The sequence below is a fragment of the Pyxicephalus adspersus genome, chromosome Z (genome assembly GCF_032062135.1).
Source record: "Pyxicephalus adspersus chromosome Z, UCB_Pads_2.0, whole genome shotgun sequence".
Lineage (NCBI taxonomy): Eukaryota > Metazoa > Chordata > Amphibia > Anura > Pyxicephalidae > Pyxicephalus > Pyxicephalus adspersus.
In genome coordinates, this window is record NC_092871.1 from 61,496,795 (window position 1) to 61,524,777 (window position 27,983).

General features: G+C 40.7%; 2 protein-coding genes across 4 annotated transcripts in view; one reads left to right on the plus strand and one right to left on the minus strand.

Annotated features, from left to right (window-relative positions):
- ASB6 (ankyrin repeat and SOCS box containing 6) overlaps positions 1–15,863 on the plus strand; it is a 56,899-nt gene extending 41,036 nt beyond the window's left edge. The window contains 8 exon segments of the mRNA XM_072429699.1: positions 5,619–5,794; positions 6,436–6,542; positions 7,389–7,430; positions 7,433–7,499; positions 8,221–8,307; positions 15,219–15,554; positions 15,557–15,757; positions 15,760–15,863. Of these exon segments, the coding sequence (XP_072285800.1) occupies positions 5,619–5,794; positions 6,436–6,542; positions 7,389–7,430; positions 7,433–7,499; positions 8,221–8,307; positions 15,219–15,554; positions 15,557–15,757; positions 15,760–15,863 (1,120 nt within the window).
- On the minus strand, positions 2,710–27,951 carry NTMT1 (N-terminal Xaa-Pro-Lys N-methyltransferase 1). 3 transcript variants are annotated; one of them, XM_072429693.1, is made up of 5 exons: positions 27,841–27,951; positions 24,321–24,493; positions 21,513–21,765; positions 20,659–20,810; positions 2,710–6,072 (listed from the first exon to the last, which is right to left on the minus strand). In XM_072429693.1, the coding sequence occupies exons 1-5, from the start codon at positions 27,872–27,874 to the stop codon at positions 6,046–6,048; spliced, it is 639 nt and encodes a 212-aa protein (XP_072285794.1). In that variant the 5' UTR covers positions 27,875–27,951; the 3' UTR covers positions 2,710–6,045. The 3 variants fall into 3 exon arrangements, with proteins under 3 accessions (XP_072285794.1, XP_072285792.1, XP_072285793.1); XM_072429691.1 differs by lacking the exon at positions 2,710–6,072 and having other exon boundaries at positions 17,971–20,810; XM_072429692.1 differs by lacking the exons at positions 2,710–6,072; positions 27,841–27,951 and adding an exon at positions 27,683–27,831 and having other exon boundaries at positions 17,971–20,810.
- Positions 27,952–27,983: the final 32 nt, after the last annotated feature.

Consider the following 27,983-nt stretch of genomic DNA (forward strand, 5'->3'; position numbering starts at 1 on the left):
TATATATGTCTTATATATATATATATATATATATATATATATATATATATATATATATATATATATAGATAGATAGATAGATAGATAGATGTCTGTATGCGATCACTAGGAAATGCATGGGGACATTCCAACCAAACTTGCTATGTTCCACCATCACTCAGAAACTCATCGAGACATTTAAACCAAACTTGCTAGACATATCACTCTGACACATGTGAGTGCACTGCTGATCTTTGTACAGTGCTGTGGTATATGTCAGAGGTGTATTTGCATGTAGGTATGTGTGTATGTATTGCTCAGTGACAGTGTGCCTTTTGCCTATATTTTTACATTCTGTTTTTTTGGACTCTTACAAATTTCTGGCCTGTAATAATGCCATCGAGAAAATGTAAGGCAATTGGCCGAGTTCAATCAAAGGCAAAAAAATGAAACAACACCGTAGACAAGAAAATCACTAAAGCTTTATTTGATTCCTTTTCCTGTATAATATAAGATCGCAATAAATAAATGCCCGGGCAACGCCGGGATATCAGCTAGTGTGTGTGTGTGTGTGTGTGTGTATTGTTGTTTTAGGAATATTTATCTGCATAAATATGGAAATTATATCCCCTATTAATGCATATAGATATTCAATAAAAGAAGGTTCATGCACAAATGATAGCTAGTCACTCAAACAGTTTAATTAAGAAAACAAGGTGAAACAAAGTACACAGCAATATTTTTTGATATCTACACATAGGAACTTCAGTCAATGATATATATATATATAACTTCAATCAATGATATATATATATATCACATGGACATAAAGTTATTAGTAGTAACCCCTGTAATAATCTAGTAACTACTTAGTACACCATACAGTAATTACAAAATAGCAAAGTATTGCAGTAATACTATAGACACCCATAAGAATACAATCAGGAATATCTTAAAGCTACCTGCTAAGAGGTTAATGGGTACCTCAGGAGCCTACTTCCTTCCGAAGAAGACTCCATAACTTACCTTACCTAAGGAGACCCTCAGGAGACAAGAAGAGCCAGCAAGCAGGAGAGCCAGCAAGCAAGAGCGGAGAGCAAGAGAGAGATACATTCTCTCAGTTCCCCCTTTTACATAGTTAATTCCCATTAGGTATCCTTGAGGCTCTTGGACTGGTTACTGACCGTGATCTGTAAGATGACTATTGGTTACTGTAACTTAAGGAATTTACTAGGCCTCCTAGCTAAGTTGTTATGGGAAGCTGCAGACAAAGCCAAGCAGGGTCATCTAATTTTAGTTGTCACCAAAAGGTCTGGATGGGCCATCAACCCAACCCATCTGTTCAATTATGCCTCCATCTTCTGCTGACTAAGGCTTGATAGTTTTATTGCCCCTTGAAGGCCCTACTGGTGATCTGTTTTATCATCTATTTGTTACTTCTGTGAAGTCCTACACTTGGAGACCCCCTAGGAGGGCCAGAGGCCAGTACAAAGATAAAACAGGTTTCATGTTTACCCACAACATTCCTGCACTGTATTCCTGTATTGAGAGAGAGAGAACTTTCAGTAAGTACAATTTTATATATAGAATATTTCCTGTTCCTCATTTTTTCTTGACTGTACAAATCTATAACACCTAGGTATTCCAACTAATTGTGAATATCTCTCATATTAGTGTAATCCACATATACCCCTGAATAGTCATAATTCCTAGAAATATACCTAGAATTAATACAAGACATCTGCTGACTACAGCCAATTCACAAGGGCCCTTTAGTAAGATTAAATATACTTATGGGTCCAAAAAATTTCTATTAACCTATATCATTTCCTCTATTTAAAATATCTAAAATATCCTGCTAGTTATTTCACTGTTAAGAACCTTGGTTACTCCAACTTTTGTTACTCTGTGTTCTCTGAGATTAACCATCAGCAAACACAAAGTAAGTCTCTTTGTTTTATTATTATCTACTCTATGAATATTTTTATGATATCTGACTACCTTCTATGAGTAAACTAAATATATATGTTTTGAATTGTCAAATACTCAATGTACTGTGTTAGACGTGTTAAAAATTATATGATTGTATAAATAATTGTACTCATCGTACTATACATTATCACAGTTCTGGTCTCTCAATCACCTAAAAAAGTCCCTTTGGGCGAAATGTGTTGGGGATCCTGACATATTAATCTGCTAACAATTGTTTAACCTTTTGTTAAACATGGTCTAAACATAGATCTGGATTCTAGCATAGAAGTACTGTGTTAGCAGAGGTTCTAGCGCAGTGGGATTATGTCTAGTTTTAGGCAACCAAACAATGGTAAATAAACACAAGTGAATTTTTACAAAAAAATATTTTTTACAAAAAATGCCTAAAAAAGCCTGTTTTTTCTGTCTATTTATCTTTAATTGATGTACCCTCTAGGCTAGGCATACCATATTTCCTTTTATATACATGGGACCCTTCTTCTGGTTAAACCCTACCTTAGTTATATGAGTGATTATTCTCTTTCCCAAGGGTTGTGTGTGAAAGCCATCATCTTTAAAGCTACAAATTTACAAAAGTGTTTTGGAGAAAAAAGAAAGAGGCTGATAAAGAGTTATGAAAGGTTAATTACTCTGTTTCCTCGAAAATAAGACAGTGTCTTATATTAATTTCTTCTCCAAAAAATGCAATAGGGCTTATTTTCAGAGGATGTCTTATTTTTTCATGAAGAACAATCGACATTTATTCTTGAACAAAAAATCAACATTTATTCAAATATAGTCATGTCATCATCTTATGGAACATCATCATAACTCTCCAAACCTTGAATTCCATCTTGAATTTCTTGTGACTCTTTTCCTGTAGAACCATTGGCCCAATTTCTCATGTCTAGCAATAGCGCTTTCCTTAAATGAGGCATCTAGTCCATGTATTTTTGTTTATTTTAGCTTATTTTTAGGGCCTATATTTCAAACATCCTCAAAAATACAGAAAAATCATGCTAGGGCTTTTTTTGGGGGGGAAACGGTATGTCTCGATATGCTTCAGATTCATACATAATTACTTAACACATTATAGACATTTGAATAGTTAATATAATGTAAAAATAGTGGTAGTATTTGGGGTTTTTTACTTACATTTCAAATGACAGGTAGTGGTATTTATAAATTTTACTGAAGTCTTGGCTGAAAGTGCTGATAAAAAAGATGCCAATGGGAAGTAATGGTACTTATTGCATAGTGACAAGAAAAACATTCATGATATGAAATTGCTATGTGGTATATATAAAGTTATCAGTAATACAGTTAGGTCCATAAATATTTGGACAGAGACAACTTTTTTCTAATTTTGGTTTTGTACATTAGCACAATGATTTTACAATGATTTTAAATGAAACAACTCAGATGCAGTTGAACTGCAGACTTTCAGCTTTAATTCAGTGGGTCGAACAAAAAAGTTTGAATAAATCTGAGGAACTAAAGCCCTTTTTTTACTCAATCACTTCATTTCAGGGGTTTAAAAGTAATTGGACAATTGACTCAAAGGCTATTTCATGAACTTGTGTGGGCAATTCCTTCGTTAGGTCATTATCAATTAAGCAGATAAAAGGAGTGGAATATTCTTGATTGGCCAAGTCAGTCACCTGATCTGAACCCAATTGAGCATGCATTTCACTTGTTGAAGACTAAACTTTGGACAGAAAGGCCCCCAAACAGCAACTGAAAGCCGCTGCAGTAAAGGCCTGGCAGAGCATTAAAACAGAGGAAACCCAGCATGTGGTGATGTCCATGAGTTCCAGACTACAGGCTGGTATTGCTGGTTTTCAACCAAGTATTAGAAGTGAACATTTTATTTTCAGCTTTTTAATTTGTTCCATTACTTTTGAGCCCCTGAAATGAAGTGATTGTGTTAAAAAAAGAACTAAAAAGTTTCTCTCATTTTTATGCAATCTTTTTGTTCGACCCTCTAAATTAAAGCCGAAAGTCTGCAGTTCAACTGCATCTGAGTTGTTTCATTTAAAATTATTTGTGGTAATGTATAGAACCAAAATTAGAAAAAAGTTGTCTGTCCAAATATTTATGGACCTAACTGTACATACCTCTCATTTATGAAAAAAGCAGTGGAAGAATTATTTCTGATATTACATATTCAGATTGTAGTGTTTCAAACATGTATTTAGTCTTAAAGATATCCAGCTGTTGAGCCAGAATATTAATATTCAAATCTGTATGGGGTGTAGATACATTTAAAAAAAAAATTATAAATGGAGTTTTAAGGGGTATGGGGGTGCTCCGGAGGGGTAAAAGTGTATATATTTATATATATATATATATATATATATAGGAGAATTTAGAAGATTGACTCACCACTGAAATATGAATCAGGATACAATGGATATCAAGATCTGTATGAGGAGTATATAGAATATAATGAGTTAAGTGGTACTTGAAGTGTTGCAGAGTATGTTTGAGCAAAAGTTTCAATATAGTGCTATGAATTCGTTGAATAAACTTGCTTACCAAGAAGATGAAAGTTTTTGATATGGTGATATGAGTTGGTTGAATGAACTGACTTGTCAGAAAGATACAAGGTCTGGTGAACTCCTAATCTGGGATTCAATTGCAAAGTGTACAGCAGCGTGGCTTGTTATCAGGACACAGCCGGAAGGGCTGTCTGTGTACAGAAACCCGCCTAATGTAGCTGGGTTCCTGGCTTCATGTTGGTTGTACGTCACGCGTGCCTCCAGTGTCGTCCAACGGGAAGAAGGGATTCCCCTCTGACGTTACCAGGGCTCCCCTCTGACAGAGACAGCCAATCAGAGGGATCTGCCATCTCCTTGTGCAGAAGTTGACCCGCCATTTTGGGCGGATCATACAGAGGAGTAAGAAGGCCATCCAGTGGCAGGAGATTGCCTGCATAGGGGCCGAGGCGTAACTGGAGGTGGCGCTTGGTCCCCTGCAAGCCTCAGTGTAAGGCAGGGGGAATTCTGTATGGGTAGCATTGGATGAGTGGACCTGTACATAATTGGGGTGAAAGTGCATTCATACCTCAGAGGGTAATCGTATTAAATAAACCTATTGACTAGTTTGTGATCATAGGTAAGAACATACCTAATTATCATGCCATCTGTTTATTTATTATTAGACTGTATAGTCTAATAATAAATAAACAGATGACATGATAATTAATTCGGTACATGACACAAATTGATTACATATGAGTAGCAGAAACCTGCATGTACATTTAGATTGGTGTAACCATACAAATAACCATACATATAGATAAAATATTTGATTTAATAAATCTGAGTCTAATTGCCATAATTATACACAGTTAATGTTAGATATAATATTACAAACATGAAAATTCATTAGCTGCAGATTCACAACTAGGGTGTGAGTCCAGTTTCATGTTAGAACAGTTTGCATGGAATGAATCTTAAGCATATCAATACATAAATAACCTTTTACAACTTTGACCCTCAAACCTCTTTCTTTCTTCTCCAAAACACTTTTCAATAAACCCTACTTTTCTATAGACAAAAGATAATTTGTTGCCTACCCTGTCCGTATGGAATCAATCACAGATGTGGTGTACTGAAATGTATAATGCTTATTGTACATGACATTCTTGTTCTGATTGCCTTCAGTTACCTGGTCAGACAAAATGACAAGTTCCTGGCTTTGAGTGAACTGCTGCAGAGGCATTCAGAATCAGCCTATTACAATGATGGGATAAGCTACTCTCTCTGAAAGGTCGCTGAACTGGGTCTAGTTCCTGCTGCTGAAATGCTCCTGCAATATGGGGCTGATGTCTGTTTTGAGGGTAAGTACTACTTACTGTGAAAGACATGTGTAACAAATAAATAGTAGTTTTAGATAGTATCCTTCCTAACCTTTCAAAAGTGAATTTTGGTTTTGGTGTTGCCCAATAAATTGCATGTTAAAACAAGTATTATTTTATTTAGAACAAGTTACTCCAAACTGGAAAAACACACCTTAAGGATTCTATATATACAACAGTGAATCTAAAAATCCACAACATTCTCTGGTGGAGAATCTAACAGCTCCATCTGTTTAAAATGGCAGAGATAGATTGTTGACCTGTAAAAAAAAAAGAATATACAACATCAATCGAATAAACTTTAAGATTGCAATTAGCAAACAATTTGCATTTTGTTATATGGGCTATGAATGTGTGACATCTATAGAGGACATTTGAGTTTTCAGAATAATTTAGGATCCTAATGCACCTCTACAGGCAGCAGAAAGTAAATCTAAAATATATTTGCATAATGCTTTCGAATGATTTGCACAGATATATTCATATCTGCTCTTCATTCCATGTTACCCACAGAGCCTAAAAAGGCTGCTGAGTAGATGGCTAAAGCAGCTCTTGTACATAGTGACTTGCATTTTTGGCTGCATGTTTGTTTCAGCCATTCATACTGTTGTGCCTCTTTTCAGATCCAGTGACATATTACACAGCATTACACATCGCTGTCTTGAGAAACCAGCCTGATATGGTGGAGTTGCTGGTGCACAATGGAGCGAATATTATGAAAAGGGATCGGGTAAGACATAATTCCATTTTTGCCTGTATATAACTCTGCATTACATTAATAAAATCATTGGCTAGAAGGTGCAATAGTGTGTACAAAAAAGCACTTTTATATTTAACATAGCTTTTACTCTGGATTTACGCATTTCATTTCATTTGGATTTTTTTTTTTCATTTGGATTGAGGTACAAAATATGTTGGGCAAAGGCTGAGTGAAAACATTTATAAACGGACCTCCTAGTTTGTTTGTTCTGTGTCTTTTATAGTGATTACTATTTTAAGGTATTATTCGTAAATATAAAATTCAGTATACTTATATTTTAATATAATTTACATTTTAATTACTTTTTCAGTTCAAATGACTTCCACATTTATTTGTAATAAGGAAATGATAGAAAAATAGGGATAAATAATATTTATTTTTTCCACATGTATTTGTTTTAACTAGCTAATAGTGATTGTGGTCAAGGCAATTAACCTACAACACTGCTAGGGTTGCTCTATTTTTTTCCACTATAGTCCACATGCTTTACAAATCTGCTTTGAGACTGATAACTGTAACTATAGTTATGTTCTGAGTCTTGGCTACTTTCTGACCTGTTGAAATCACCCTGAAAAAAATATTTTATGGGCTGCACAGTTTAAATCTGAGTGATCTTCAAAGCAAAGGTCTGTGGTCACTCACAGGTAAAACAGTGAATTTTGTGATTTAGGTGTAGCGAGTATAGTACATTAAACCTCAATTTGGAAAATAGGCAACATGCACTTTTAAAGACTAGAGTGAAAGTATATTTCAACATATGTGCTTGTTATCTGTGGACCAGACACATGACTGTCATAAAAATGTGTTTGTTTTTAGATTCATGAGAGTAGCCCTCTGGATTTGGCAAGCGAGGAGCCACAGAAAGACTGCCATGCCTTCAGCGACTGCTGGATCTCGGTGCTGATGTAAATTCAGCTGATAAAAATGGTCAGTGAGTGCTAGTGAGAATAAACTGCTTTAAGAACAAAAAAAACGTTTGCATGCTGAAGAAATACATTTTATCTGAGTTCTGTAGTTTGCAGCTTGTTTTCTCAAACTCAAAGCACCCCTCCTACTTCTCATTTTTCCCAACTTAATGAGATGGGTGGCCCTGCTGGCATATAGGGCAGCTTGAAAGGCAGGACAATGATGTCCTTGGCGGTGTTTAAAATTTGCATGACAGAGCACCCTGCAGTTAGGAACTCTCAGGCTGCAGTTGAAAATGAGTGGTGCATAGGTAGCATCTAATAAAAGAATAGATCTGAAATCAGTAGAGGGACAGGGAGCCCTAATGGTTTTACTAAGATAAATCATTTTGGTACTAGCTATGCTTTGTGTGCTTCTCTAGAATAATTTGTGCAACCTAATCCATTTACATGCCAGCACATCTGAAGTGGAATTTTTTGTGAAGTATGGCTTACTTTTTAAACAGTTTTGTTGCACCAGAAATTCAGTCCAGACTTTTCAGACCACTCTTACTCGAGGCATAAAAGAAAATTTAGGATCCTGTCTTCTGTTCTGGCTTTTTGTAGGAAGAAAGATGTCTACCTGGGTCTCAAAGTTTAGGGCAATGCATAAGTGGTTGATTGAGTTATTTTTTGTGTGAATATTGTAAGACATGTAATGTTACTTTTGTATTTGTTGGCTCTACATGTGTTTTTTTTCCCAGGAAAGACTGCATTACTACATTCCCTAGCCAGCAGCGATGGAGTTCAGATCCACAACACTGAAAATATCAGACTACTGCTGGAAGATGGTGAGTGGCTTGTCACTGGGGTTTTTTTTGCTGAAGTTTCTGTCATCCATTAGAGGCTCCGAGTCCCCAAATAGATTTTTCTGCTAAGATTACTGATTCATGCATTTCATAGCAAGCACTGAAGGAGTTCTTAACCAGAAATTGTTCTATTAAATGCAATAGCATCTATTTCTGCATAAACCACACCATCACACAGCATAATGTAAGGAGAAGACATAGACAGAAAAATAGACCGCAAGAGTGACAGATGCTGGATTGCATGCATATTAGCTTCTCTTCTGTTTTAAGGCGAAGAGCATCAAATGTTTTTAATTTATTAGGTTTTATTTTAAAGTATAAGTCCACTATTGTTGCAATGAAAGATATTCCCTGCAAATAAATGCTATATTTTGAAATAGAGTGAATGACTGTAAGTGGAATTTAAGCTGAATGCATATTATTAAGGCGTCAACTTGTCATATGATACAGATAAATGATTTTGGGGGCTTGTACGCCTTCTTTACAGAATTCCACTAAGTTGCATTGCTCATGAGTGACAAATATTTGCAAGACAGGGAATTTTTTGTGTTATCTGTAATTTTCATTTTCCACCTTGGAGACACAGGATTTTTTCACCGTGTAGGTTTCTTTCCACATATTGTGCATAATTCTGTCTGCATTCTGAAGCCCTTCATAATTTATTAGCTCAAAATAAATAAAAAATGGACATACCAATACATAGTTTTTGTTTCAATCAGTTTTATTAGGTTTTCAGAGAAAAAAAAAAGTAACAGGTAAACATAACAAAAAGAATCAGATATACCACACATACATCATAACAAACATAACATTGTAGGCTTCGAATTAACAGACATATAATACCAGGGAGCTGCATATACCCCAAAAATATGACAAAAAAACAAAACAGTTCTAAAGGGATCATATTAAACCTGTACAAGAATAGCTACATATCTGCTAGCGGAAGCGTATGGCATAGGGTGTAAACCAATATTCTTAAACAACAGATAAAATAAAAACAAAGACAGACACATATAACAAATCAGCCCAGGGGAGAAGGGGTGGGATGGGAGGGGGGATGCCAAGCGATACAAGAATAAAAGAGATATGTATTAACCCTCAATACTGGTGTTGTGATCCAGCCTGTAAGCCTGGACACTAAATAAAATATGTACGGAATCGGGGAGAGTCTTTAAACCAGTCCCAAATGGACCAGATAATTCTAAATTGTTCCATTCTATCATCATCCTCCGCGACCAACATCTCCATATGGTGGATTTTTTCAAGTTCGGAGACCCAATTGGCTATAGAAGGAGCAGCAGATTGCTTCCACAATCTCGGAATAGTGGCCCTTGCTGCCGTAAGAAAATGACGTAGGACCCCACCTTTGATGGTTTTGAGCGAACCCGGAACCATGGATAAAAGAACTATATTGGGAGTATTGGTTATGGTGGACCCAGTGCTGCCGTTATACACCTGAATAATCGTGTCCCAAAATCGATATATAGGCGGACACTCCCACCATATATGAAGCATCGTCCCCTTTTGTAAGTGGCATCTCCAACAACGATCAGATTGTGTGGGGGAGATTCTATGGAGATCCACAGGGCAATAATACCACCTGGATAGAATTTTGTAATTAACCTCTTGAGCTCTATAGGTTAAGGCCAACTTATGCGTTAGGGTAAATGATTTTTCCCAATCATCCGCAGTTATGAGTCCAGTCATTTCCCTCTCCCAATATCTAGTGTATATAGGTGCAGAGGGCTCAGAGTCCTGAGCAAGTAGCTCGTACAACCTGGACACAACATGAGATGGGGCGGTCAGGCGAGCCAACCAACTGCTCGAGAGCTCTTAAACTTCTATATAGGAATGATAAGTCAGTAAATGAAGCTACAAATGACGACAGATGCCTGTATGAAAGCCAAGAAAGCAGCTTGCTTCTGTTTGGGAGATCCAGGGAGGCCAGTGGGGGAACCCGTCCATTATGTAATATACTCCTAAGATGACGGCTGTCCGAGGCGTACCAAGATAAAAATGTGGAGGTTCGCATTGCCGGGGGGAACGCTGGATTATCAAATAGCGGTGTCATGGGTCCTGGTTTGCCTGCTCTGAGGAGGATGTCCGAATTATGTAATAAATCCACTGTAAGTGGGAGTAGAGGGCGGGCCGGTTGTAGCAACGACCGGTCCACCCATGGCAGGGACTGGAGGCTAACTGGAGATAGGCAATCTTCCAGCTGTACCCATTCCTTCATCTCCCTGTTGTGAAACCAGTCTATCAAACGCACTAAAACCGATGCCCTATAATAGGAAATAACATCCGGTGCCCCTGCACCTCCTCTACTTTTGGCCTTGGACAGGGTACTAAATGCCAGTCTAGGGCGTTTCTGATGCCATATACATTTTAAAAATACCCTATGAATTTTACGAAGATATGCGGTTGGCAAGAAAATGGGGACCAATTGAAAAAGATATAACAGTTTGGGGATTATATCCATCTTAAGAGTGTTTATACGGGCGAACCAGGAGAGGGGCAAGGAATCATATTTCTGAAGGTCAGATTGAAGTTTACTGTACATTGAGGAATAATTAAGGGAGAACAATTTGGAGGGATCCGATGGGACCATTATACCCAGGTATTTAATGGCATCAGAACAATTCCGGAAAGGCACATTAGAACACATAGCTGACATTTGAGAAGAGTCCAAGGTAATATTAAGAATTTCGGATTTGGAATAATTGACCTTGAAATTACTATGTGTACCAAATTCAGCAAGTTCCTTCAGGATGGTAGGTATCGTGATATGAGGGGATGGTATATATATCAAGAGGTCATCTGCGTATAAAGAAATTTTATAATGTGTATCACCCACCTGGATCCCTTTTACATCTAAATTGTGGCGCTAGGCCATAGCCAAATGTTCCATGATTAAGGCATAAAGTAAAGGGGAGAGAGAGCACCCCTGCCTCGTGCCATTCTTGATTTGAAAAGAATCGGAGAGAGTGCCATTAACCTGCACCCGAGCTCTGGGTGTAGAGTACAGTGCTGCAATTCTAGAAACCATGCAGGGCCCCCTATTCCCACCTGACGTAACGCCGAGTACATAAACTGCCAACTAACTCTGTCAAAGTCCTTTTCAGCGTCTACTGACAGTAAGCACGCAGGGGTGCCTGAGGATTTAGCAAACTGGGTCAGCAGGAGAGTCTCAATAGTATTATCCCTGGCTTCCCATCCATAAATAAACCCTGTTTGATCCTTATGGATCAATGATGGCATATGTGGGGACAACCTATTGGCAATCAATTTGTAAAAAATTTTTGCATCCACATTAATCAATGATATAGGTCTATAATTAGAGCAAACCGTATGGTCTTTGCCAGGCTTGGGAAGAACCGTAATATGCGCTTCCAAACTTTGTGAAGGGAACGGCGTATCGGCAGAAACGGAAGAAAACACTTTGGTCATGAAGGGGACAAGATTAGAAGCATGGAGCCTATATAATCGTGGAGTAAATCCATCTGGACCCGGGCTTTTTCCGGTCCATGTGGCCTGCAGGGCAGCAGATACCTCCTCCTCCTCCGTAAACGGGGATTCCAATTGAGAAATCACCTCAGAATTTAAAGTTGGAAGGGCTGTTTTAGTTAAGTATTCCTGTAGAGAGGAAGGAGTGGCTGGAGCAGGGCGTAGTTGATAGAGCTCTGCATAATATTTATAAAAAGTTTGCAGGATCTCTTTGGGGATAGATGTCAGCCTTCCATCAGAAGTGTGTATGGACGGGATATATGTGGTGGACATGCGTGGGCGAAGACCCCTCACCAGTAGTCTGCCACATTTATCCCCATATTGGTAAATCAATTTACGGAAACGATCCCTGTGGCGTTGGTGAGCCAAGTCGTACAGTTTCAAGAGATGGGTTCTAGCAGCTGTCAATTCTAAAAATACAGCAGGGGCCATGTTTTGCTTATGCAGGCGTTCCAGAGAACGGATTTTATCGGATGTACAAGCTATATCCTGTGCTCTGATCTTTTTAAGCCTAGTGCCTTGTTGTAGAACCCCTCGAACTACCGCTTTCATAGCCTCCCATTGCATAGGAAGGGGAGTGGCGTGATCTCCAAAAAAATTGGTTAACGCATCAAGAGCTGCTTTTGCACAGAGAGAGTCTTTGAACAAAGAGTCATTGCATCTCCATGTCCATGTTCTAAGGCCCATATGGGGAATCAGAAATGAGAGGGACACTGAAGAGTGGTCGGACCAGGGGCAGGACTCTATAGAAGCACTAGGACACCAATCAAGTATGGAATGGCTCGCCAGGATATAATCTATACGAGAATACATATTGTGCGGGTGGGAGAAAAAGGTATAGTATTTGGTAGTGGGGTGCTGAATGCGCCACATATCCATTATTCTAAAATCGCGCAATTTAGAACGTAGGGAGTTCAATTTGGAATATGAGATCGGGGTTTTCCCTGATGAGGTATCTATGCAGGGATCCAAAACACAATTAAAATCCCCACCCACAATAATAGATCCCTCGGCAAACCCTTTCAGTAACTCCAAATTTTGAGAAAGGGCCGTTGTGTGTTGGTGATTGGGAGCATAAAAAGGAAGCCAATGTAAATTTCTTATCCCAGAGAGAAATTTTTAAGAACAAATACCTGCCCCGAGAATCAGAGCGAGAATCTAGAATCTGTACTGGTAGCGATTTATGAAAAGCTATAGAAACTCCCTTAGTTCAAGATTCAGGATTGGAGCTATGGTACCACAGGGGATAATATCGATTGCGGAGAGAGGGAAGTCTAGTGGAATGAAAGTGGGTCTTCTGGAGGAGTAAGATATTCACCCGTGCTTTGTGTTGGGCATATAACAATTGAGAGCGTTTGTTCGGGCTATTTAGACCCTTCGCATTAAGGGAACGAATTTTCAAAGCATTTGCTGGGGTATGTACCGAGGACATTAGGGGGAAGGGGCACCAGACGGGCGAGGTGGGCTAAACCTCGACCGTGGGGTGAAAAATCTAAAGCGGGACCCCAAAGGTCCCAAATCACTGCCCAAGAGGGCAGCAGGCCTATGTGGGGAAGTGTCTGCGAGCGGCGGGGGAGGCAGACAAGCAATCAGAAACAAACATACAGGTCCCGCCTGGGGGAACCCGCAAAACCATAAATAATATATAGAGTAAGAATAAACTCTTAGCATTTGCCCAATAAAACCAAGACCAACATAAAAAAGAGCAAACCTTGGGCATGCGCCCAGAGTACTAAATGGTCCCAGAATCAAGGTACCTAAGGCGTAGAGCATATATCAAAAGACATCAACATAAGATAAGCATTACACTGAATTCCTGCCAAAATAGTCTAAGGGAACAGGGATACAACATCCCAGGGCCCATAATAGAGCCCTCTGGGGGGGCGAGAACAGTATAGTCCGCGCATCCCCCAGCAGGCCCTAGACAAAATTAACCACAGGATCTAAAGGACATTCAAGAATAGCAGATCAGCTAACACCAAAAACAGTAGCAATAAACACTAGATAAATAACGCTCAACATAGCTACCAGTACATGGAAAGTCCCACCGTGAAGGAGAAACTACTTGCACAGAGTCAAATGTAATCCGATGATGCTTGGCAACACAGAAACATATAATGCTATTGAAAGGCATACTGATCTCCCGACCAGGCACGGCAGGTGATGACAGTAGTAATCCAGTGATGTCTTGTAGCCTAAGAAACACAAAAAGGGTAGGACTGAAGATAAATATTCCAAGAACAATGATGAAGGTATCCTGAGATCCACTAAAAATTGTTGGCGATGCCGATTCCATTGGCTAGGTTGCGGAGGGAGGAGGAGAAGAAAGATGGCCCGTGGAAGTGCTTGGAGGACTATCAAGCCGAGGTCGTGGAGGAGCTTGCCATGGCGCTGGTTTACTGTTGAGGAGCGAGGTCGCCGTAGTCCATTCAGGTAATATGACCTCAGGAAGATGCAGATCCCGTACGATATGAGGCAGGTCAGATGGCTCGCGAAGAACCAGGGTTCTACCTCCAGATCTGATGATGAGATGGAAGGGAAATCTCCATCTATATGAGATGTTCCGTTCACGAAGAACTGTCAAAAGCGGTTTAAGAGCCCTGCGGAGATCCAATGTATGCTTAGAGAGGTCAGGCAGCAGTTGTATCTGAGCCCCGGCGTATTCAATATTAGTAGATTCTCTGGCTTTTTTCATGTTATCTTCCTTGGTCCTGTAAAAATGGATCCAGCAGATAACATCTCTAGGGTGTTGCGGATTTATGCTACGTGGGCCCAGTGTTCTGTGTATCCAATCTATCTCTATATCAACATCAGATGGGACAGCAAGAAGCTTAGCAAATACAGAGTAGGCAGCTGCGGGCAATTCTGAATTCGGTACGGTTTCAGGTAAACCCCGTCTACGAATGTTATTCCGCCTGTTGCGGTTTTCAGCGTCATCATGCAACAGATACAACATATTAATTTGCGCTTCATGGTGTTCCAAAATAGCCGCGTGAGATACTACTCGTGAAGAAAGATCAGCACATTGGGTTTGTAGAGCTGCGGTGGCACTAGTAACTTGTTGAACGGACTCACGTATGGCGTGGAACTCTGCCTTGCAGCTCGCTTCCAAGTGCCCTATACTGCGTTCTAGATCTTGTTTAGTGGGAGGGGCACGTAAGTGGGCCTTCCAGTCCCACTCCTCTTCTCTGTATTGGCCGGGCTTTGACTGAATGAAGCGTCTAAAGAGGGTATCATGCAGGGGCTGGGAATGGGAGAGTCGGGGTGTACCTCTGGAGGAGTTGTGGAGGCATCTGGAGTTGATGCTGACCCGTCCTGCTGCAGTCCAGTCTCTAGCGGTGTGCACCGCGCCAAGGGTGCCTGCTCTTCGAGTGCCGTGAAAAATGGAGCACCCGGCTTTGAGGCCTTTTCCCGGAGCAATCCTCCGGTGGAGGGATCGCCCCCTCCGGTGTTGGGAGAGACAGTAGGATCCGACAACGAAGAGGCCAAACTTATCAATCACTTCTGCTTCCAGGTCAGCCAGCTGCTAATGGCCCACGGGGCTGATCCCAGCGAGTGTCTATCCCACGAGTCCCTCACTCACATGTGCCTCAAGAGCTTCAAGCTCCACTTTCCTCTCTTGCGCTTTCTTCTGGAGTCTGGTGCCTCTTACAATTGCTCCCAGCATGGCCCTTCCTGCTGGTCTGGCTTCCACATCTTGTTTAACAGACTGTGCTCTTACTTAGGCAGCCCGAGGACTGTGACTCTCTAGAACTGCTGAACAAAGCAGAAAGTGTGATTGACCTCATGATAGCCCAGTCCCCTCAAATCTCCCTGCCTGGGAACTTTGAAGTAAATGTAGCAAACTGCAATGTTCATACAGACAGAGTGACAGACTTTTACCAGTCCCTGAAACAACTGGAGCATTTACCTCCTTCCCTGAAGCACTTAGACCGTGGCCTGTAGATGTAAAGGTGAAGGCTCTCCCTCTTCCAGATGGATTAAAATGGTACCTCCTCATTCATCCTACTACTAACTTTGAGGACAATTTATAGCAGTCTGAGCAGGATGCTGTCAAGTGACCTGGCCCTAAAGCAGAGGTCCCCAACCCCGGGCCGTCTGACAGGTGGGCCGTGGCTCTGGCTGGTGCACTCACCAGCGGGGTCAGGAAGGACCCCGCTTTGGGGGTGCACAGGTCAGAGCCACGGACCACGTTTCCCGGAGACATCGCAGGCTCAGGGAGGCTCAGACCTGTGATGAGAGAGTGGACGGATTCTGGCATCATGACGTCACTCTGGGGGGAATTTTCTTCCCCTTTAAGTGACACATAGCTCCCCGTGCATGTGGTCCTGGGTCCGTGACCTTCTGGGGGGACCACTGCTCTAAAAGACTTTCTGCAAATTTTGGGCAATCGGTGGAATTTCAACTTCCCAGCATGCTTTGAAGAGTGACAGGCTCTCTACACTTCAATCAATAAAAGTTCAATGTTTGTGACCCAACATAACTATTTGGGCTATTATAGCAAAGAGAATACCCCCAGCTTGCGGATCTCTTTTGTGTTTTCTTATTTGTTCATGGAAAGCTGATCCATTTCACCAGTGCCTGTCTGCTGTTATTGCATATGTCACATTCCCTCATCGCCTTATTACATCTGTCAGTGTTTCATTAACATCAGTCAAAGGCACCTTTAGTGGAAAACCTGGCATGACAGCTCTCCCTAGCATCCAAGGAAACAAATTTGTGTTTAATAATGCCTTTGCAGTTGCTAGCTGGCAGAATGTTGCAGTGTCTGTTGTGTTAAGGTCAGGATTATGGCTGCTGTGAGGCATGAAGGGTTCGGGGTTTCCTAATGGGCCTGAATTAAAATATTCAATGTTATGTTAATCCAGACATACTTTAAGACTTTAGCATTCCAGTAATGTTTAAATGGGACCCAAAAATAATAACCCTATCAGCTCACACAACCATACTCCCCCCTCCACCAAATTTTATTTTTTCGCTGCTGCTTACATAGGCATTGTAGCTTGACGGCTCACCCCAATTTTTCCATGTTTATATTCTGCAGCTAATGAAAGAACTAAATCTTACTACATTTTACAGCTGACAAATTACTTACCAACTTTTATTACCAAGCTTGCCAACCACTTTTCTCACCACCACTGTACCAGAAACCCCTGCTTCTGTCATTGTGCCTGCACCACTCTTCTCACCACCATGCTTGCCTGTGACCACCTCAACACTGTAGTTTCAAAGCCAACCCATGCTTGATTACTGAACCACATCTCCAACTCTCACCAGTGTACTAATTCACACTTTGCGCTGTCTGGCACTGCAGTGATGGGTCCGTTGATTGTGCTTCGCATCTCACTGCTGATGCGAGCAGTGGCGCGGCCGGGACCTGGGTGGTATTTGAAAGATTACTCAGTTTCCATCCGATCGCCGCTGGAGCACGGGGCAAAGGTAAGGGGGGCTTCTAAAGTTACCCCAAGTGTGACTCGGGATTACCACTTTTTGCATGTAAAAGCCACCCCGAGTCACACTCAGGATTACCGCTAGGGGGGTTAATATTGCCTAAAAACACCTCCTCTGTGACTTTAGTTTCTAGTTTCACCCTGCCAAACTAGAGGCAAGTTGTCTTGAGTTTTTATTAACATTGCTTTTAAAACATTGTGCCTGGTGGTGTGCATAGTCCCTCCAATCTCAACAATCGGACTGTAACTCATTCAGGGTAGTAATAAGGTCTCTTGGTGGGCTCACAAGTTTTCCTTGGGAAGAAGCACTCATTATAGCTTTTCAACCTTTTCCCGATTTACAGCAGTGCCATACTTTGTTTCCTAATTACTGATTAACCTGTAGTTCACAGAGTGCTTAGTGACTTATCTTCTGTCCGTCCTTTGCTTTGTACATTTCAATAGGCTCATTTCATTGTATTCATGGTCTAGGGTATGACAATACTGACTCACTAGAAGTTGGACTGGTCCAATACAAGTGTATGTATATTAACATTTGAATAGCCTTAAACTACACACAGGTCATTGTCATTTAAATAATTAGGTGAGAAGTGCCATGCCTTTAATTATGCAATCATTTGTTTTTATTGTGGTTAATTCAAATCACTTTGCAGAGATCTGTTCACACCACGAAAGAAGACCTGTGCCACCATTGTAGTAGAACTAAAATCAACTTTATTGACTCTACATAAAAACAACATGCAATTTTTATACATTTTAGCACTCGGTAACCTTTGATTTCAATGCAAAGGCATGTAAATTCACTAAAACATATACATACAGAAAAAGCACACAGAAAGGTATGAATCTAATCTAGCAGATATCTAGATCAAGAGTTCTGATGTCACTTGCTCCATGCTTGAGGACAGTGAAATCTGAAACCTGTTTAGATGATCAGCAATGCATATTCTTTAACTCCCCCCCGCAAGCAATATTCCCGAGAGTGATGAGTTTTATGAGCACAGCATCAAAGGAACATTGAAAAAAAAAAAAAAAAAACACATAGTTTTGTGGTTTAAACCCAACAGTCAGACTCTTGGATGATCCAGCATCAGAAACTTAGTCCAGAGAAAGGTATACTTTTGGGCCACATTTACTGAAGTGTATCTATGTCTGGTGACTAGATGTGTTGACACTTAAGCTTCGTACACACTTCCAATTTTTGTCGTTGGAAAGGATCTTTCACGATCCTTTCCAACGACAAGGGAGTGCACGATGCATGAACGGTGCTGTACATACAGCACCATTCATGCTCTATGGAGAGGGGAGGGGGAGAGCGACGGAGCGGCACCCTGCTGCGCGCTCTCCCCTTCCCTTTCATTAGGATCGGCTGTCGTCCATCGTCCGTGGATCCGGCAGGTCGGTCGTCCGGACGATGGACGACACCGACTGTACACACGGCAGATTTTCGCCCGATAATTGGCCGATGCCGATTATCGGGCAATAAAAATCTGACGTGTGTACGTAGCTTTAGCCTACCCTAAACAAAATAAGATAAGCATTTACTTTCCTTGAGAACAAAACATTATAATTATGGCTACAGTGCTATGGGACATTTGAACAAATAACCCCCCCTTGTGTTCTAATTCTGTCCATATTTTCACACAAAAAGCATTACATTTTTTTTGCATGGAAATTTATTTTACATTGTAGGCCTATAACTCTTAGGCATAACTCACCGAAATATGTCCAATGCTTAATAAATTTAGAAGTAAAACAAAAATCTGTAAAAAAAATAAAATAAATAAAATAAAAGTGAAACCTGTAATAACTGTACAGTAGCATGTATAATGTGTATATTTATAAATCATCATAAGATTTATTTATATTAGACTCAATACAGCTATTTTGTGTTAAATCCATTACAAAATTATTTGAATTTCCTGACGCTCCCAAACCGACCTCACCGGGAAACCCCAGAAAACGTCTCTGCAGTCACTGACTAAAGATCGAAGGAAGAAGACGTGTCCCGAGGACCTGCAGGGACCAGTAGGACGCCAATGGAACAAGGTGTTTTTTTTATGTTTTTAGCAACCCCCAAGTGTGATTCAGGATTACCGCTTTTAGCATGTAAAATCCACCCCGAGTCACACTCGGGAATACTGCTTGGGGGGTTAAAGAATATGCATTGCTGATAATCTAAACAGGTTTCAGATTTCACTGTCCTCAAGCATGGAGAAAGTGACATCAGAACTCTTGATCTAGATATCTGTTTCAGATAAGTGACTTAAAGTACCAATGTCAATGGGTCAACATAATAGCCTAACAGATACCGAGGTTGCCAATCCTGTACTCAGTCTAAGGATTCTAGTGCTCACTGTAGAGCTGGCCCACTGGAATACTTTTCAAATCACTGATCTAGAACAAGAACTTTTAATGCTAATGCTTTTTTTAATGCTAGATTTGAGGTAGGTGGTTCCTTTGCTGGATCAAATTGCGCACTAAAAAATGGTGTTACAGAAAAGTACAGACCGGCTCCCAATGTCCTGGAATAGTGCCATCAATTTGCAACATTTAAAACATATTGCAAAGATAGACACAAGTTTATATCTGTTCACGCAGAATTCCTTTTTACAATCACTAGGACAGAGGTTCTTTATGGTGGAACGCTGGTTTTGAATAGTGCAGTCAGGTTGTTATAACAGTCTGTGTATTTAATAATACACAGTTTTATTTACATCCTATGTGGTGACTGACTGACAGAGTAGTATATTAGGACTGGGAAGGGTAGAACCCCTGTCAGGACATTACTGCTGTCTGTGTTCTCCAATGGGAAGAATTTCCCCTCGCCTCCTGTATGTACAACAAGACAAACACAGAAGGAAAATCTTCCCAACAAGGAAGCACACAAATGCAGACCCTAACACTCTTCATTTAAAGGAACTTTATCTTCCAATTTATACCCCAGTAGTTGGCTAAACACTGCAAAAGCCCATCTTCAAAAACATTTATTTTAGTTTTAAAATTTTCTGTTTTGTGCGTTTGCCAAACTTTTTTCTCCGTCAATAATATCCAATTTGTTACTTTTACTGCGGCCTCCATACCTCCAAAAGTCATCATCTTTCAATGACATCACCAGCTTGATTCTCATGAACAAGCTGATTCCCAAAGTATAATTCCTTCTTCCCTATTTGTTTTATACATTTTGAAATGCTTATAAACAAGTTTTTTTCTTGGCAAATCAGTTTGCAAGCAGCTATGGTTATGACTTGACAAGGACACGCTTTGGTTTCTTTTATCTCATGGCATAGGAATAGACATGATAGATTTCATCGGGAAAGTTCTCCTGTCTTTCTTGGGCTAGGATAGAGAGGCCAGCCTGTCTGATGAGTCTACATACCACATCCATGTCTCTGCAGATGCTGCTATCCACGTCATCCATAATGACACCTTCTGTTGCCATGTTGTCTTTGATGACAATTATGCCGTTGGGTTTTAGGCCAGTTTTGCATCGCTTCAAGAAATCCACAAGGTGGCTGTCTGTCAGGTGTCCTGCATCAGGACAAAAGGGGGTTAACAACAAATGTGCACAAAAAGACAATGACTGTTAAAATAGACATACAAGTAAAACCATAAATCACAAATATGATGCAATCTGTTAGTGTAATTGACACAGATTTTTTTTTTCCCCCAAATACCCTCCACTAATTAACATTTTAAGCTGTTAACCCTGCCATGTTGTAACAGTGATAAATTAAGACCTGACAGCTCTTCAGAAGGTAAAGAATTCACAACCCAACATTATCTGAAGATGCTGCATGTACTACAAAAATTGGAGGACTTCATGCCAAAACAATATTTGGAGAACAGGGTAGACGAGACAACGATAGTTACAGATTTATAAATTTTGGGAAACCAATGGGAATTTAGCTAAAACGTTTTCAGTGCAGCTTGGAAAAAAATGGGCGAGGGTCTTTAAAAAGTTTCCGCAGTTTATTATTTTCATTGAAAACTGAGAATGGGAGTAATAAATCGGTCATGTATGACAGTATCAACTGGAGAAAAATGCATCGCAAAGAAAGGTGACTATATAGAAAAGTGATGTAATTTGTTTAAAAATTCTTGTTAAAAGTAAAAAAAAAGTGCAGAAACTTTTTTTTTTAAGAGCCTTGTCATTCCATTACCTGATTAATTGCTGTCACTCAATGTCACTTGCTCCCCATTGGACCCAATAACATTACATGGTCTCCTCACCTATCACCCACTGTATCCAAATGACATCATAGCGGTTTGGCTCTGGAGCAAACTCCTGCAGCCCGGAGCAGTAGAAGTTGCCGATTCTCTTGCTGTCTTCCCCGAGATAGCTCTTTGCCTTGCATAGAAAATCATCTGTGACGTCAACCATGTCTACATTTTTAAATAATGGCAGCAAAAGACGTTTAGTGATGCGACCTATGCCGGCCCCACAATCAAGGGCATATGATGTGTCTATCTTATGGGGACCATCCTGTGGGAGAAAGAAGTTTGGGAATTCATGTTGATGAAAAAGGCACAAAATAATTTACATAATGTAATGGTTTTACAATACATGGTACATTCATGTAAGGGGAACATGACCTCCTCCCCATCGCCAATGCATCTCAGTGCTTGGTTCAGTGTTGTCTCTGGATTTGCACAAGCCTATATACCACTGATTCTCACTTTCATCATTTTCAGTTTGGAACCTGTTGAAGCCTGATGCAACTTTTTTCTAGCCCATGCCATGAAAACTTAAACAGGGCTAACACAATATCAGAATGTTTTTTTTGTTTTTACAAAGACTTTGAATGGACTTTGTGGTGACTCTCTCTGCTCTTCCTCCATACTCAGTTTCATACCAAGGTTGCATATTTTTAATTTTATGCTTTGTTAGATTGTCTGCCAGGAATAAGACATGCGGATTTGTGTTTATAGTTTAGTGTTTATAGTTTATTTTCCTCCAATACTGATACTCTCTGCCCTACTCTTTGGCTGTTCTTTTTCCCTGCGCCACCCATCCTCTTAATTTACCCATCTTCTAAATTAAAGCTGTGCAGTATAAAGTCAAGCAGGCTTTGTAACTGGTAAATTGGAAAAAAAGAATGTAATACCTACACCCCTGCCTCAGGCAACAGTAACCAGTGGGCACAAAAATGTTGCTATCCCTGCATACATCTGCACATTAAATCTATACTGGTATTTTAATAAGGGCTAATGGAAATACCAGTTTCCTCTTAACCTCCTGAGCGTTACACTGAGGTCTAGATTTCTGTACCAAAAGTGATCCACTGTTTTTCATTAAATTTTTTTTTTTTTAAATTGTAGACCTGTAACTTACAGAAATATGTCCGAACAGGGGTTCTAGTAGATGAAAAATCTCGGGGTTAACCATCCTAGCCGTTTTTTTTTGACCGTACGAAGGTCGGGCTTAACGGCTAGGTGGTTAAAAGTGCACCTACTATTTAAACTAGGGCTGTCACTTTAAAGTGCCAACCCTTTAACATCTAAACATACCTGTACATCCCCTCTCCCATCAACAAAAGGTAGTAGTGCCTCAGGTTCCAAGTAAAGCCTTGCAGAGATGCAGGTGACTTGTAGAATTTTAATGGGATTACAATAAGAGAACACAGGAATAGTCAGTAAAGGTAAATATAGGCACTAAAGGTAAATATAGGCACTAAAGGTAAATATAGGCACTAAAGGTTGACTTTGGGGGTTCGCTTTGGCATTTTGTTTAAACAACAGTTTGTCTTCACCACACTGGCTGGCTGGTTTCAGGGATTTTCCTGTCCTGGTTGTGATTTTCACCTTTTTAGGCCACAACTGTTATTTGCTATAACTAGGAAGCACCAATGCAGTGTGAGGCACTGAATACTTTAGCAATTAAATCAACTACTACCCTGTTTCCCCGATTATAAGGCACTGTCTTATATTTTTTGAAATGCCAAAATATGCCCTAGGTCTTATTTTCAGGGAATGTCTTATTTTTCCATGAAGAAGGCTACAGTACACATTTATTGTTGAAAGTCACTCATGTTCCATTGATTGTCCCCTTCTGATCACTCTATGCCATTGACTGTCCCCTTCTGATCACTCTATGCCATTGACTGTCCCTTTCTGATCACTCTATGCCATTGATCGTCCCCTTCTGATCACTTACCGGTAATTAAGTGTAGGGATCTCTGTTAGGGCAGGGATCAGCAGCTTGCTTCCTGGTGCAGAATGCTGGCTTGTTACTTTCAGTTTCATTCTGCACTGCAGCCAGGAGCAGACACGTGCTGCAGCCAGCATCAAGGAGACACACACAGGATCAAATATCGGGGGATGTCTTATTCACGGGTGAGTGTCTTATTTTAATTATTTTTTCAAAAATCGGGGGTGGCTTATTTAATGGGGATGTCTTAAAATCGGGGAAACACGGTATGGAACTGGCACTACACAATTCCTTGAACACAATTTCATAATTATTATTATTATTTTTATTAATATTGAGCAGTATAAAATGTTGGCACTATATAAACTTATGGTTGTACATTAAATAGGGGTTGCAAATGACAGACAGTGACACAGGAGGAGGAGAGGACCATGCTCTGAAGATCTTACAATCTATGAGGTGGGGGAAGTGTCACACAATAGGAGGGGAGATATGGAGTGGTGAGAGGTAGGGTTTAAAAAAAGAAGTCGACAGGTAGGGAAATTTGAAAAAATGGGTTTTGAGTGCTCTTTTAAATGAGAAGAAGGTAGGAGCAAGCTGAATAGGATGAGAAAGATCATTTCAGAGAGTCAGGGCAACTCTGGAAAAGTCTTGGAGCCATTTGTGTGGCTAGGTTATGGGAGACAAACTCATTAGTAGATCATTGGAGGAGCAAAGAGCAGCTATGGGAATATTTTGCTGTATCAGCAATAGATGGGTGTGAACGTGGGCATTAGTAATCACATTTCCTCCCTTTATTTACATCAGTTGATCTGGATTTAATGGCGTCACATACCTAATAAAACTTCTTTAGTATGATAAGATTTGTATGAATGTACATATATACTCACTCGAAGGAACTTCTGCAGGAACTTTTTAGAGCCACTAATGTCAATGTTGGATATGTGTCCATAGCCTCCCAGCATCCCGTCCACGGTAGGTGGAACATTCTTCCAGTACTTTTTTGCATTAAAGTAGAACTGAGTCTCATCTTCCACCAGTTCAACTGACATTGTGGAAATAACTAACACAAAAAAGAAAAAAAGAAAACAAATTTAAAGTTGATGTTTTCAGCAGCTTCCCTTTCCAACTAAATTTCATCAACCTGGCCAGCTGTCTTTAGAAAGCTTCTACTGCTGTAATTCTGCCCATCTCACTTTCCCTTTTGTGGATGGACAACTGACTTCTCAACAAGCTCAATAGGGTTGATCAACTGTTACAAGTTTGATTGGCGAAAGCCAAAGGCTCATATATATCAGGGTTCCCCCCAGGCCCTTTTAGCTGGGTGCACCACCCGGCACTTTTCAGCACCCACCCGGCTGTTTTTGGGTGGTTACTAAAGAGTTTGGTCACAATACAGGGGCTACCACCCACCTACAATTTCTTCCCACCCAGCTTAAAAAAATTTCTGAGTTGAGCACTGTATATTCATCAAGTGTCTCCCACACCTGTGTGTGCTGCTTTGCCCAACAAACTTTACCCAGGATTAAATTTCACTTCACACAAAATTCTGCTCCTGCAATGTAGAGTATTAACTGTGACAGCTTATTACAGAGGCCATCAGCTTTGCCAGGATTTTGCTCCTGCTACACAACTGCTATTTTTACTATTTAGGAGCTTTAACTCTGATGCTGCCAGGTAGGGGCATTAGTCCATGTACAAAGTTACATGTCACACTAGAACAGGCGGCTGATGCTGGGTGACCTAAGCAAGAAGAGGCCAACATGAAGGCCCCATCTGTTAAATCAGCAAATGGTCATGAGGGACTACAGAGTTCACTAAATATAGAGATTCACTTGTACTGCAGCATTCACACATACCTTCCATGTCACACATCCTAAAATACCAGTGTACATTTGCCAAAGTAAAAAAAAGGAACACCAAAAGGCACGAAGAACAGACAGTGTAAAAAGATTGCATCTACTTGCGTTGTATGAACTTCAATTGATGAGATCCACCTGACATAATAAACATGCTCACTGCATGCACTGCTTGTGCTCTCATGTGTAGGACTTTTTATCTGCAGACTAGTCGTGCCAATTATGATTGGTTTTATACCATCAGACAAAATATTTTGGACCTTCTTTGGGGCCTATTTACAACACAGGTTTAAAAACATTTATAATAATAAAAGGGAAAATAAACCCAAAATAAAAAAACACACCTTTAATACCGCAGATCAGTCTATCCCGGTATCTGTCTTCAGCCCGGCCCGCAGAGAAAGCACCAGGCACTGACATCTTCCTCTCTCTTCTTCCAGCATCACCGGATCTCGCACTGTGCAGGTGCGAGATTAGGTGACAGTTTGGGAAAAAGATTGCATCCCACAGCGATTAAGACAAAAAGGTGAGGTTCTGCACCCCTTTTTTTAAAAAAATGTTTTTTTTCTTTAAATAAAAGGGGTGGTTCAGGCTTAATTTTCAGTACCAAAAGTGGTAACCCCGAGCCACACTGGGGGAGGAATTGCCAGGGGGTTTAAAAAGCTTACCTGGTAAACTGTGCCCGCAGCGTCCTCCAGGGATACTTGGCATCTTCTTTCCCTGGAGATGCCAGGCCAGCATCCATGTAACCTGGTGATGCCCGGCATCTGTGTCCCCGGCGTGTGAACACTGTAGTTGTGAGGCCAGAGGACACAGATGCCGTGCGAGCCTGAGGCTGGGGGCGGGACTATGTGGCTGGGAGGCAGGAAATTTAAAATAATAAGTATCTTTATATGTAACACTTTTACATTTAAAAATACTTATTATTCATGCCGCTGGGGAAGTTAGGTAAAACCTGGTAATCCTGCTATGGTTCCTGGTATGCGAGCACAATGCTCTGCTACTTTATCCTAGTTGTGCTCCATGGCAATTATTTTTATGATTCAGTACTTGAGAAATTAAATGTCATTTAGTTAGTGTTTACGGCTACTTTAAAGAAAGCTTCAGACTGGCTAGCCCACAAGTGCACAGGCGTTCATTGATCATTGGCAGCCCCAGGGAATGCCAGGATACCCAACATGCCAGTGATATCAGAGGAAGGGACCTCCACTGTGAGAAGCAGTGGTGACATTACTATAGACTTTGTGAAGTGCTGCATATTATGTCAGTGCTTTATAAATACAAGATCATAATAAAAGTACAGCATCTGTTTAGCATCCCGCTGTTAGTAGGACTGGCATCCAACCTGGGAATTGTACATAGACCCCCACCCATCAAAAGCTTCTAAAACTTGTATTAAAGTGAACCTAGTAGAAAAAGCTACCGTGAGTACGCCATGAGAAGCTCAAATTGTAGCTTATTTAGAGCTTTAATTTCTCAACATGTGACAGCACTGGAACTTGTTGAGTAGCGCAGGGCTGACAAAAAAGCGATTGGCACCAGGGATATTTATTTTTTTATCAGGTTGTGCACTCATCAACAATAATGTATGGGTATCTTTAGGGCTAATTTCTTAGGGTATTGGGTGTCTTCTAAAGGTTTTACACATTTTAGAGACATGCATTTGCTTTGATGAGTGGAACGCTTGGGGAACCAACATTCTCAGAAGCAGAGGAGAGCACTAGGTGTCTCCTTGGTCACTTTAATGACATTCATCAGCTAAGGTTGGCCATAACAAGCTTCCATGTTGCTCTGGTGAGGATCTGGCCACTTACCTCCTATGGGACACAAATCTTCTGACCAATGTAAACAAGTGTGCAGAAATTTGCCAGCTTGTTGGAAACATGTACCTGGCTGATCCTCACCTCAATTAATTGTGAGTCAGTCATTGCATTACAACTGCTGACTCACACTGCCCAAATACTTTTCAATTATAGGCTTTTACGTGCTCTTTGGAAGACAACAGCCCAGCATTGAATACATTAACTGCTGGTAATGTATGCAGATATATGGTTGGTCACAAAACCCGCAATCATCACTCAGTGACATTATGAGCAGATACTGTGGTGCTTAGCCATGGGAGACTTCAGGGCAATCACACATACAATAGTTCACTGTTCACACTAGTAGGCTAATCAATAAAATATGAAAACAGAAGTGTGTAACCCTCAGTAACTATCATCGCAAAGGGGAAAAAGAAGCTGGGCTCTGGCTGCTTACAGGCAGGAGATACTTCCCTGAGATTATTAGAAATCTGCAAGAACAAATCACCAGGTGAGTCCTGAGCACTGACAAACCAAAATCTTGTACATTACAAATGGTTGGGACTGTTCATGACACCGTCACATACTCACTGGCACTTCCCACAAGCCTTCGCTTCCTGCAACCTCCACCTGCCTGCTGTTCCAAGGCGCATGTGACAATACACTTCCTTCCTGACACAGCTGACGCCAATCAAGGCTCCGTTTACCTAGGCTGCCAACCAACGCTCGAGACACCTCAGAGCACTTACTAACTAAAGAGCGCGCTCTCACAGGAAGCTGCATTGCATCCGACCAACCACTGAGCGACTGGCGTGAGTGGCGGGAGTACGCCCAGTGAAGAGAGGATGTGTGGAGCAGTGGGGGTGTCCTAACAAAAAAAACTACCCCTAAA

Coding starts and splice junctions, on each gene's coding strand:
- NTMT1 (XM_072429691.1), bottom strand. CDS start 27,874: ATGCAGCTTCCTGTGAGAGCGCGCTCTTTAGTTA. Junction 21,766..24,320: donor TCCTGCAGAAGTTCCTTCGA/GTGAGTATATAT, acceptor TTTCTCCCACAG/GATGGTCCCCATAAGATAGA. Junction 20,811..21,512: donor TTGGATACAGTGGGTGATAG/GTGAGGAGACCA, acceptor GTCCTGATGCAG/GACACCTGACAGACAGCCAC.